The 12323-nt window shown below is 58.4% G+C and overlaps 1 protein-coding gene across 3 annotated transcripts in view; it reads left to right on the top strand.

Annotated features, from left to right (window-relative positions):
• TNRC18 (trinucleotide repeat containing 18) overlaps positions 1-12323 on the top strand; it is an 81489-nt gene that overhangs the window by 33501 nt on the left and 35665 nt on the right. For all 3 annotated transcript variants that reach the window (XM_030846577.2, XM_030846575.2, XM_030846571.2), the window contains 6 exons: positions 270-699; positions 1887-2879; positions 8583-8758; positions 9300-9436; positions 9611-9739; positions 11297-11468. In XM_030846577.2, the coding sequence (XP_030702437.2) occupies positions 270-699; positions 1887-2879; positions 8583-8758; positions 9300-9436; positions 9611-9739; positions 11297-11468 (2037 nt within the window). The remainder of the gene's footprint in view (positions 1-269; positions 700-1886; positions 2880-8582; positions 8759-9299; positions 9437-9610; positions 9740-11296; positions 11469-12323) is intronic.

Genomic DNA, 12323 nt, shown 5'->3' with positions numbered 1-12323 from the left:
GGCCCCCCGCGCCCTGACCGTGAGGGTCCCAGAGGGGCCTGGGTCTAGACCGGAGGGCCCCCTAGCCCCGTCTGCTGGAATTCTACAAGGAACGCTGTGCTTGTTATTTGTACTGTGACGGAATGTCAGTCTCGGGCTGGGGGCGTTGGCGGCCTGCAGCCCCAGACCCTGCCTGAGGTTCTCTGTGTGTCGCGGGGACCCCGGGGACAGGGCAGGTGGTGGGTGATGGGTCCTACTGCGCTGACCCTGCCTGCCGGCCCCCCCCCCAGCAGGAGCGGCTAAAGGCCCAGGAGCAGCGGGCGGAGATGGAGGAGAAGGTGAGCAAGCGGAGCCTGGACGCCGCGGGCAAGGGTGGCCTGGGCGCCTCGGGCCCCGGGCTGCTGCCTCGGAAGCCCCCTGGCCTGGCCGCTGGCCCTGCGGGCACTTACGGCAAGGCCATGAGTCCACCGCCATCTCCCCGCGCTTCCCCTGTGGCTGCCCTGAAGGCCAAGGTCATCCAGAAGCTGGAGGACGTGTCCAAGCCGTCCACCTACGCCTACCCCGCCACGCCCAGCTCCCACCCCACTAGCCCGCCGCCTGCCTCCCCGCCGCCCACCCCTGGCATCACCCGCAAGGAGGAGGCCCCCGAGAACGTCGTCGAGAAGAAGGACTTAGAATTGGAGAAGGGAGCCCCCAGCCCTTTCCAGGCCTTGTTCTCAGGTAGGAGCTGGTGAAACATCGCCATGTGGTCATTCACTCATTCATCCCTTCAACCTGTCCGTCCTTCTTTCTGTGTTGAGCACCTACCGTGTACCTGGCTCACCGCTGGGCTCTGGAATGAATGCCCTAGGACGCAGCTGGCCGTCATCTCTCTCTAGCCTTCCCTCAGTGGTGGGGTCAGGGGAAATGGGTGTAATGTTAGAAGTAGGTTCTAAGTTCAGGAGGGCCTGTCTGAGCATGAAACAGTAAGACCTGTAGGATATTTAGCACCATAGCTGGCCCATAACAGGTGCTGTGTTGTTGCACTGACGATAAGTGTGTTCTGAGGAGTACTCCCACCCCACACGCTGCACGCACACACGCGCCCTCTTCCCGTGTCCCGTGTTGGTCGGGACATGCAGCAGGTGGCCTTGAAGGGGCCTGAGGCCTGTGTTCCTCTTCCCGTGGGAGGACTTGAGTTCGAATTCCGAAGTTCAGATTTCTGCCACCGGAATGCTGTGTGTGATCTTGGGCAGGTGGCTGGGGAGATTCAATGTCTTGCTAATGAGGTCAAGTGTGGAGCACAGGCCTGGTCCTGGTGCAGGGTGAGGGTGCTCCGTGCGTCTGTCTCCCCCGGTTTGGTTCATACTGAGCCCCTGCTGCTTGCCCCGCTCTGGGCTGGGCCTGGGCCACTACAGACAGTCAGCTGAACACCATCCTGCTGTAAGGCAGATTACACTCAAGGGTGGGAGTTCAGAGTAAAAAAAGTGAGGGAGGGGAGCCAGCACTGTATTACTATTATTTTTTGAACAACTTGGATGCCCCACCTCTGCTTTAATGGCGTGGGGCGGGTGGCTTCTTGTGGGACGGAGGGCAGAGTCGGCACCGGCTGGGTGGGGACCATTTGGGGTCTTACTGAGCGTGTGCTTCTGGCCCAGCTTTGTGCTGGGTGCTGAGACTGGAGGAACAGAGAAAGAGCCTTTGAGACCTGAAGACCCTCTGGGAAAGATGGTGGCCAGTTTTTCTCTCTGCGGCGCAGACATGCAGAAAGGCCCTGGGGTTCCTCAGATGCCATCTGGAAGGGATCCCAGCCCCGCAGGCTGGCCCAGCAGAGAGGGTGGCTGGTGGGTGGGTGTTGATGGGGACACACGGGGGTGTCGGACATGGCAGGAGAAGGGGCCCCCGCTGACCCTTGGTGTCCTCGGCAGATATCCCACCCAGGTACCCGTTTCAAGCCCTGCCGCCACACTACGGGAGGCCCTACCCATTCCTGCTGCAGCCCACGGCGGCTGCCGATGCCGACGGCCTGGCCCCCGACGTGCCGCTCCCGGCCGATGGGCCCGAGCACCTGGCGCTCTCGCCTGAGGACAAGCCCATCCGCCTGTCCCCGTCCAAGGTCCCAGAGCCGCTGAGGGAGGTCCCGGACGAAGAACCACTGGCGGAGCGGGAGGTGAAGGCGGAGGTGGAGGACATGGACGAAGGCCCCGCAGAGCTGCCCTCCCTCGAGTCGCCACTGACGCTGCTCCCCGAGGAAGCCCTGGCGGCCCCGAGCCCGGCGGGCGGCTGCGCGGGTGGCCTGCTGGAGGCCCAGGCCCAGGCGCTGAGTGCTGGCGGCCAGGGGCCCGCGGAGCCCTCCGGGTGCCCGGACTTTGCCGAGGGGGCTGAGGCGCGGGTTGATTCACCGCGCCGGACAGAGTCCTGCACGGCTGCCCCGGACCTGGGGGCGCGGCTGACGCCTGAGCCGTTGGTCAAGGCTAAGGAGGAGCCAGTGGAGGTGCCCGTGGACGTGCCCGTGGCAGAGGCAGCTCCCGAGGAAGATCTGGCCCAGGAGGCCCCGAGTGAGCCCCGGCCCAGCCTGGAACTGCCGGACTGTGACGTGCCCCCTGGGGAGGGACAGTGCCTGAGTCTGGAGGCCCCGGAGGCCACCCCTGTGCCGGGCAGCGCCTGCTTCCTGGAGGAAGCGGGCTCCGATCAGTTCCCGCCCAGCCTGGAGGACCCGCTGGCTGGCATGAATGCCCTAGCAGCCGCGGCAGAGCTGCCCCAGGCCAGGCCTCTGCCCTCCCCGGGCACTGGAGCCCCAGCCCTGGAGAGGCTGGAGGCAGTGCAGAGCCTCGTCTTGGAGCCAAGCTTCCTGCATGGCATCACCCTGCTGAGCGAGATCGCCGAGCTGGAGCTCGAGAAGAGGAGCCAGGAGGTGGCAGGTGAGTCGTGCCGGGCGGTGGGCCTCTGCGGTTTGCTTTTTCCCTTTTTATTTATTTATTTTTAGGCCGCGTGGCTTGCGGGATCTCAGTTCCCCAACCAGGGATTGAACCTGGGCCACGGCAGTGCAAGCCTGGAATCCTAACCACTAGGCCGCCAGGGAACTCCCGCCTTTCCCCCTTTTAAGGAAAATTTTTCAAAATAGGATTTAAAAAATTTCAAAATCTCCAGGATGTGGTTTATTCGTGTGCACTTTAAAAAAACTGTGGTGAAATATACATGTTGTAAACTCTTATCATTTTAACCGTTTTGAAGTGTACAGGGCAGAGATGTTACATACAGTCACATCGTTGTGCAGCCAGTCTCTGGGTTTCTTAGTGGTGAAATTTCTGCTTGTTCTGTCAGTGGTGAGATACTTTGGGTTGTGAGGGACCAAGACTTTTCTTTTAACTGGTTAGAAAAAGTCAGGGGAAATTTATTGGCTGTGGAACCGAAGTATGTCAGTAATTAGAGAATATTTCAGGTATGGCTGGATCCAGGTGCTCAAACCAAGGAGTTTCTTTTCCCTCTTCCCTGTCTCCCCCCACCCACCTTGTTTCACTTCTTTCTGTTGGCTTCATTCAAGGTGGGCCCACTGCCCTTATAGTGGTCACTGATACTTTCTCCCAAGCCCATGGGCCTGCTCAGCTCAGCTCGGCAGACACACAAAAGAGGCCACCTGTTTCCACATAGCTCTGGCAAAGATGCTGTGATGCACTGTCAATGATTGGCTGACTGGGGTTCATGCTTTTTGCAGAAGCAAACCCTGTGGCCCAGGAGATGGGATGGACCAGGCTGATCATGCCCAGCCCTCGATGCGGGGGCAGCCACTTCCAGGGTGTAGGGAGGGGCGGTCCTCAGAGGGAATGGAGTGCCTTCAGCAGAAGGGGCCGTGAATTCTGGGCTGCCACAAAACCACTGACGTTCGACATAGAAATTGAGGTGCTCCAAGACGTGTGTGAAGAGGCTGAGCGGGTCAGGCACAGCCTCGCGAGCCCACGCTTGGGCCAGAAGCGGCACGGAGGAGGGGCCCAGGCCTGGCTGCGGAGGAGATAATAGCGCCGGACGTTTCGGTGTATTTCCTCTAGAATTTTTTCTACACAGACACACAGTTCCAAAATCAAGGTCATTTTGTAAACAGTGCTCTGTAACTGGCCTTTTTCACTTAGTATATGCTTTATTAAACATTTCTCAGAGCTGTGTGTTCTTAGAAATTTTGTTTTAGGGATTACACAGTTCTCTGCCTGGTGGAGGTCCCAGCCTTCAATGACGCAATCCTAGATTGTAAGCCATTTTCATTTGCCTTCTTTTTTTTTTTTTGCTGTACGCGGGCCTCTCACTGTTGTGGCCTCTCCCGTTGCGGAGCACAGGCTCCGGACGCGCAGGCCCAGCGGCCATGGCTCACGGGCCCAGCCGCTCCAAGGCATGTGGGATCTTCCCGGACCGGGGCACGAACCTGCATCCCCTGCATCGGCAGGTGGACTCCCAACCACTGCGCCACCAGGGAAGCCCTGAATTTTTTTTTATTCCCTCCCTCCCTCCCCCTCCCTTCCCTCCCCCCCCCTCTTCCTTCCTTCCTTCTTCCCTCCCTCCCTCCTTTCCTTCCTTTCTTAGCTGCTGTAAATGATGTGATGATTACTCTTGAAGAAAAATCCTTGTCCACACCTCTGTTTTCCCCGGGATTTGTTCCCAGGGGTGGAATTGCTGGGCCAGAACCAGGCCGTATTTTCAAGACTTTCAAGGCTCTTTCATGTCATGGTCAAATGCCCCTTTCCAGAAAGCTTGGACGAGTGACACCCACTCCCCCTCAGGCGTCTGTTGTTTTGTTGTTCTTCTTCTAAAGTTCATTGTTTCTTTTCTCTCATTTAAATAGTTTGGTACCAAAAACAATTTTTTTCCCAGAAGAAAATGAAAACCCTCTTGATCCTACCAACTGGGGGGTTTCCAGTGGGGACCACAGAGGCCCAGGGGCATCTGGAAAGGAGGGGGCTCAGGACGGGTCACCCGGTTTGGGAGTCTCTGCACACTCTTGCCCCTTTTCACACTCCTACCTCATCCACCTACTCATTCAGCTCCTACTGTGTACCCGGCACCGTTTTGGTGCTGGGGGCCAGCGGTGAACCAGGCCATCTGCGTGCAGCCCTCAGCACTGTCAGGTGGTAAAAGGCTGGGAAGGGGACAGGGCAGGGGTGGGAAGGGTGGTCTCCTACAGCGCATGGCCACGGAAGCCCCTGTTGATGGGTGGGGGAGGAAGATTCTTCTAGGGAAAACCATTCTTCTAGGGAAAACCATTCTTCTAGGGAAAACCATGCCAGGCCTAAGGAACAGCAAGTGCAAAGGCCCTGAGGTGACTGTGTGTGTCGTGTTAGAACAAAGGCGAGGAGGCCAGGGGCAGGAGCAGAGCCGGAAGGGGAGAGTGGTGGTGAGGAGGTCTGTGGGATAACTTGGGTGAGGGGTGACCCCGGGGAGGTCTTCCACTTGGAGTGAAATGAGAGGCCGTAGGAAGGTGGTTTTGAGTTGACCTGATAGGATCAGACTTACGTGCGGTTCCTTTGTGGGCTGTGTGGAGAGCTGACGCAGGGGTGAGGGTGGAGGCGGGGAGACCCAGGCGGAGGCTCCCGTCTCCATCCAGGCCCAGGGTGGCGAGGGGCACACAGGCAAGGAGCAGGTGGGTTCTGGGTGGAAGCTAAGGTGCGGCCAGCAGGCTTTGCTGGTGGACTGAGCGTGGGTGTAAAAGGACGATGTCAGGGGTTGTGGCTCGAAGACGAGAATTCCAGTTTCTGAGCTGGGCAGGTGGGGCGGGGGGAGCACGTGTGGGGGAAGCCCAGCAGCTGGTGTGGACACCGATGTTTGAGGTGGATGTCTGGGGTGCCCTCAGGGCTCTGCAGTGGAGGCTGCGGCCCCAGGGCTGGGGGCAGCGTCTGGGTGGGTGTGCAGGGGTGTGTGCACCACAGGGGCGAGGGGGGCCCCGGTGGCCCTCCCCCTTCGACGGTCGCTGACAGACACTGAGCAGCAGTCTCCTGCACGTTCTGTACAGAGCTGGGCCACGAGTGGTCCCGGTTCGTATGGCAGGCCCAAGGCTCCTGGGCCCGTTAGCGTTTTTCCCACAGCCCGCGTCGCTTCCTGGAGCCACCGGCCCTCCCGCTCTGCCCCTCCTGCTGCGCACAGCTGCCCACAGTCAGCGAACCTGGGCGTCCCTGGGCGTGCTGGCCGTCCTTCCCGCCCTGCAGCGCCGTAGCCTCTGTGACTGACGCCTGGTCCCATGGGGGTTCCAGTGCGTGTCGGGCCCCTGTTCCAGGGCACCTCCACATTGGTAAAGCCACAAGGTTGGTGTATTAGTCAGCTCAGGCTGCTGTACCAAATACTACAGATGGGGTGGGGTGGGGTAGGGCGGGGGTCGTGGGGGGGTCTTGAATGACAGAAGTGTGTGGTTTCATGGTTCTGGAGGCTGGAAGTTCTAGATCAAGGTGTCAGCAGGTTGGGTTGGTTCCTTCTGAGGCCTCTCTGCCTGTTGGCTTGTGGATGGCTGTCCTCTCCCTGTGTCCTCCCATGGTCTTCCTCTGCGTGTCTCTGTATCCAAATGTCCCCTTTTTATAAGGACACAGTCACGTTGGGTTAGGGCCCGCCCTGAAGACCTCACTTTAACTTGATTCCGTCTTTAAAGATGTTACGTTCTGGGGTGTCGGGGTTAGGGTTTAAACACGTGGATTTGGGGGCACACAGTTCAACCCACAGCTGCTGCCCTCGGGTCATCAGGCTGCCCTGGGCTGTCAGTCCTGGGGGGCCCCTGCAAAGCTGGTGTGTCGGAGGGTGAAGGAGGTGACGGAGTTGCTCTTTGGTCCCCCCTGTGACGGAGCAGGGCCCCCCCAGCAACTAAGAGATCTTACAGCTCGGAGGACCTTGAAAGGGGGGGCGGTTCTCTGCTTTGTGGCCTCAATGTCCGTAAAGACAGAAAAGCAAAACCAGTGACTCTGAACTGGCCACCGGTGACACTTGGTTGTGGCAGCTTGAGGGGAGTACTACTGACATCTAGTGGGTAAAGGTGAGGGACGCTGCTAACACCCTACACCGAAAGCCCAGGACAGCCGCCCACAGCAGAGAACAGTCATGGAAATGTGAATGGCCCCAGGGTTCAGAAGCCCTGATCTGGGCAGTGTAATTGTTAATTGCATTGTCGATTTTAGGGAACTGTGCAGTTGGTAGTAAGGAATACAGTACATGTAGGACATTCACAAAAATGGATCATATGTTAGATCACAAAGAAAACATCAATTGAAAAATGAAAACTCATGTTACTTTAGTAGAAAGATTGTGGAGAAATAGGCTCTCAGGTACCATTGTTGAGATCCTGATCTGGTTCAGTCTCTTTGAAGGGCATTTGGAACATTTATCAGAGATAAACACATATACCTTGATCACGTTAATTGCACAGGCAGCGTATTTCCTACACGGTGCCTACCCGTTCACTACAAAAAAACAGGAACCGGCTAAATGCCATCAGTGGGGGATCATTTAGATAAATTAAAACTCATCAATACAAGAGAATTCTAGCCTGCTGTTCCTCCCTTTGGCCATATAAAATTTCTGATATTCTGGTGTTTTCGACTTACAGAAACGGCACTTTTTGTAAGGCTCAAGCCGTAACGTGAACACGTTTGTATTTTTGTGCTAATGTGAAAAGACTTTAAGTAGAAAAGAGAGTGTGATGTGGTATTTATTGATTGATGCCTGTTTATATTTGTAAAGGATGCCTGTGTGTTACCTCTGTTTGAATATGTATAAAAGTTTCTGGAACCACCTGCCAGACACTGTCAGCAGAGGCACCTCCAGGGAGGGACCTGTGTTTGGGGAGGAGAAAGGCTTCTGTTTCGTCACACCCTCTGCTTGGTTTGTGGTTTTTATCATGTGCACATGTTACTTTTACAGTTTACAAAACTTATTGTGGGGCTCTTTTTTTCTTGTTTCTTTTTTTTTTCTCGCTGCGTTGGGTCTTTGTGTTGCGCGAGGGCTTTCTCTAGTTGCGGCGAGCGGGAGCTACTCTTCGATGTGGTGCGCCGGCTTCTCACTGCGGTGGCTTCTCTCGTTGCAGAGCACGGACTCTAGGCGCGCGGGCTTCAGTAGTTGCAGCATGCGGGCTTCAGTAGTTGTAGCATGTGGGCTCAGTTGTGGCACACGGGCGTAGTCTCTCCAAGGCATGTGGGATCTTCCTGGACCAGGGCTCGAACCCTTGTCCCCTGCATTGGCAGGCAGATTCTTAACCACTGCGCCGCCAGGGAAGTCCCGGGGCTCTTTTTTTCTGATCATGAAAACCATGCATACTCCTCATGGAAGATTTTAAGGACAGATAAGCAAAAAGAGAAGCGCAGTTCTAGAGAGCAGCTCTGCCGGCCTTTGTTGACTCTCCGTGAGTCTGTGTACAAGTGTGTTGTGAGGAACAGGACGGCACTGTGTGTCCCACGCTCTTACCTGTTCTCACTCAGCGCCCATTTCTGGTGTCTGGGAAAGGCTGCGGGCCGTCAGCATCCCGGGGGGGCCTGTGTGGCCTCAGGCCATCCACGAGCCTGCTCTGGGCCTTGTCCTCTTCCCGCTGGGGGCCTGAGGGGGTGGGCTGTGGTGCCTGTGATTCCGGCCCCTGGGGGCTCAGGCTCACGTCTCTCCTCCCGCAGGTGTGGAGCGGGGACCCGCGGTGCGGCCCTCTCTGGAGAGCCTGCTGGCGGCCAGCAGTCACATGCTGAAGGAGGTGTTGGACGGCCCCTTCGTGGACCCGCTGAAGAACCTGCGGCTTCCACGGGAGCTGAACCCCAACAAGAAGTACAGCTGGATGCAGAAGAAGGACGAGCGGGTGAGGTGTCCCAGGCCAGGCCTGGGGGGCTGGGGGGGCGGGTGTGGGGTGCCCCAGAGAGGCCACCTCACCTGGGCCTTGGCCGGCTTTGCGTTCGGAAGGGCCTGTTCCGCACCCAGCTTCCGCCACCGGTTTGCTGGGTGGTCCCGGGCAAGTTGTCTCCTCTTCCCGGGTCTCTGTTTATCACGTAATCACGTGTCAAGAGTGCATCCCGTGGGTGACAGCTTGAGGGCTCAGGGAGAGCAGACCTGGCTGCGCCCCTGCTGCCCGTGGGCCTTGGGCAGGCGGCTTCGTCTCCCCGTGCCCGCGACAGATGATCCAACAGGCAGCTCTGCCTGAGCGGTCCTTACGGGCCAATTCGGCCTGGACACAGCCCTGCGAAGTTGGCTTTTCGGTCCTTGGCGTGCAGCCGGGCAGTCCGTTTTGCTCAAGGCCACAGCTCGTGAGGGGTAGAAATTGGGTGTGACCCGGGCCCCTGGTCTCCGCTGTGAGGTCCCGCACCCCGGCCGAGGGCGGCGTCCTCACCCGCCCCTCCCCGCAGATGTACGCCATGAAGTCCTCCCTGGAGAGCATGGACGCCATGGAGCTGGACTTCCGGATGCGGCTGGCGGAGGTGCAGCGCCAGTACAAGGAGAAGCAGCGCGAGCTGGTGAAGCTGCAGAGGCGCCGCGATTCCGAGTGAGTGTGCCCCGCCGGCCCGCGGCCTGGGCTCTGTAGGCGCCGCGCTCAGGAGGGCGGCCGAGGCAGGCCGCCAGGTGTGCGTGGCCCCGAGTGACGTGTGCGTACCGTGCGTCCCTTCTCCGCGCCCCGCCACCCCCCGGGTGCACAGCCAAGCGTGTGATTCTCTTTAAGGGACAGGCGCGAGGAACCCCATAGAAGCTTGGCACGCAGAGGCCCTGGCAGGCCGCGGAAACGGACCCACGCCCTGAGCGCCCTGTCGCCCCCCCGCAAGAGAGGGAAGAGCCGCATCCGTAGCGGAAAGTAAGGCTGGCCCCTCGGTGGGTCGGGGACTGGCACAGAGCTCGGAGGGGAGGATCCCGGGCCTGCGCGGGGCCTGTGTGGGCGCCGGGGACCTCGCGTCCCTCAGGCTCTGACCCACCTGGATCGGCGGCTCGTGGGCAGCATGGCACGCTGCCCCGGGCGGGCCAGGAGGGCGAGCGTGGAATGGACAGGCAGACCCACCCCAGCCAGCGTGTCGAGTGTCACCCAAGCGTTGGGCCCGTCTTCCTGCCGCACCTGCTTCCTCCATGGCTAGGGGCTGATTCCGGAGCCGCTCTTTGCGGCGGGCCGCGCTCTGCTCTTGCTTGGTTCCCTCTGTGCCGGACAGCGTCACTCCCGTTCTCCTGGCTCGCTGTGCCGAGCCTACTCCCTGGGACCGGGGCCGCCATCTCCGCGCACTCGGGGACAGGCCCCTTTGGGAGCAGCTGGAGCGAGAGCGCCCCCTCCAGGCCGCGTGTGGGCGGGAATGGTGCTGCGTCCTCCCAGGGCGTCTGGGGGTAGCACGAGCTGAGCGGGAAGGGGCCGGAGGGCACCTCTGCCTGGGACAGCAGGGCAGGTGGATGCCAGGGCTTGGTTGAGGAAGCAGAGGGGGCCACCGGGTACCTTCAAAGGCGTAGGAGAGGCAGTGGGGCGGCCACAGCTCTTCTCAGGAGAAGACAGCCCCAGGGGCCCCCTCGTCTTGCATTTAACCTTCTTGGCTGTTCCTGACTGATGGGAGGATGGAGAGAGGGAGAAATACCCTGTCAGCAGCCACACAGGGAGAGCAGCTCCTGGGGAAGAGAGCAGAGGCTGGGGCTGCTAGCACGCAGAGCTGCTGGTTACCAGTGTGGACCCCGGAAGCGGAGGCACCTCCTGCCCAAGTCCCAGGTCTGCCCCTTATTGTGACCTTGGGCCAGGTGTTATCCTTTATAGATGAGTTCCTTCATCTATAAAAAGCAGTATCTAGAACATGGCATTGTTTTGTGGTTAAAGTATAAAGCACAGACATGGAGCAAGACACGTAGTACCAAGTAAAAATTATTATCATTATTATTATTACCTGTGAGGGTTTAGCTTAAGCAGGCAAAAGAGGCCTTCGAACCAGGACCATGGCCCGACTGCTTATGCTCCTAGGGGTACAGGAGACCAGCCAGCGGCTCTTCCTTCCTGGAAGCTCTTGATCTGAATCCCCCTCCCATCCTGGTGGATTTCCGTGGCATTCCTGATCCTTGTTCTTTGGTACAGGGGAATCTGACGGTGTAAAGATACGTGTGTGAGTGTGTATGTGAAGGAGCACGAGAGAGAAAGAGGCCAGCAGAGGATACACTGCTTTCAAGAAGTTCTTTTTTCCCCACTAAACTCTCATTCTGCCTCCTTCACAAGTATCCCAGAATCCCGGCGCCATAGTGCTAGATGCTCCGTCTCCCCAGACTCGTCACTCTGTCACCACGGTCTGTGCGTCGACATCCAGAGCCCACCCTTCAGGGCCACGAGGGTGGGCCCCCAGCCCGTGAGTGCCGCCTGGCCAGGGCGCTGACCGCTGGTGCATCTGGGTTTCAGGCTGAGCGGCAAGCCCCTGCTGACCTCGGACGACTGTGAGCTGGGAGCAGGGTTGAGGAAGAGACACAAGGGGCCTGAGGAGGACCACGATGCCCTTGGCGGGACCGGGAAAGCCAGGGGGAGGAGCCAGCCTTGGGACGAGCATGAAGCCTCTTCAGACTTCATGAGTCAGGTCAGTGGCCCCGCCCCGTCTTCCAGGTGTGCTGCTGGCTTGGGGCGGGAGGTCTGGAGGGGGCGCCGGAGTTCACGCTCCCTTGGCAGGCCTGCTGGCCCTGCTGCTGCACAGAAACTGTGGAGGTGGTTGCCTTAGTGCCAGAGCGACTCTCCTCCAATGTTCCTCACTGTGCAGAGGGGGAAAGTGAGGCTCAGGGGAGGTCAGAGACCACCAGAGTAACCCAGCCTCAGGTGGAGCTCTGTGTGTGCCACTTCCTGTGTGTGTGCTCCGTGACCCGGTGCTGAAGCCAAGAAGAGAGACTGCAAATTCTTAACCAAGTAATGCAATTACTCTGTTGTTTCACAGTATGAGTTTAACGAGCAGCTTCACCACTCTAGTTCGAGGAAACAAGGGCTTGATGCCATTGTAATTTCCTCTGTGAACTGTCCTGAGGTAAGGGGGTGAGAGCCAACACCTTGATTTTTCTTCTTTCTGCAGAGTATTGAAATCATCCACTTCAGGCCCTCATTGCTAAATGCTTACGTACCTTGTCATCCCTCCCAGTAAAGGCCCTGTGGGAGAGGGCTGTTTTGGTTGACTTGGCCGTCAGAGGGAAGGACTCACATAGGGGAGACTGGGTCCAGGCGGAGGGGAGAGAGCCAGTTTGTATGTCAGGATCCTCTGTACTCTCGAATTGTGAAGGACACTTTCGTGGCTTAATTGACACTATCCCAACTTTTCTCTCCTTATGAATTGTTACCTGATTAAAGAAAATAGCGATAAAGTGTTCAAATGAGGGCCATTGAAACGGCAGGTTTCAACAACAAAGGACTACAGCCGACCGCGCAGGCAGGAATTTATCTGTGAAATCTC

The sequence above is a fragment of the Globicephala melas genome, chromosome 15, assembly GCF_963455315.2.
Source record: "Globicephala melas chromosome 15, mGloMel1.2, whole genome shotgun sequence".
Taxonomy (NCBI): domain Eukaryota; kingdom Metazoa; phylum Chordata; class Mammalia; order Artiodactyla; family Delphinidae; genus Globicephala; species Globicephala melas.
Note: the sequence above shows the minus strand (reverse complement) of the source record. Positions and strands in the feature narration are given on the sequence as shown.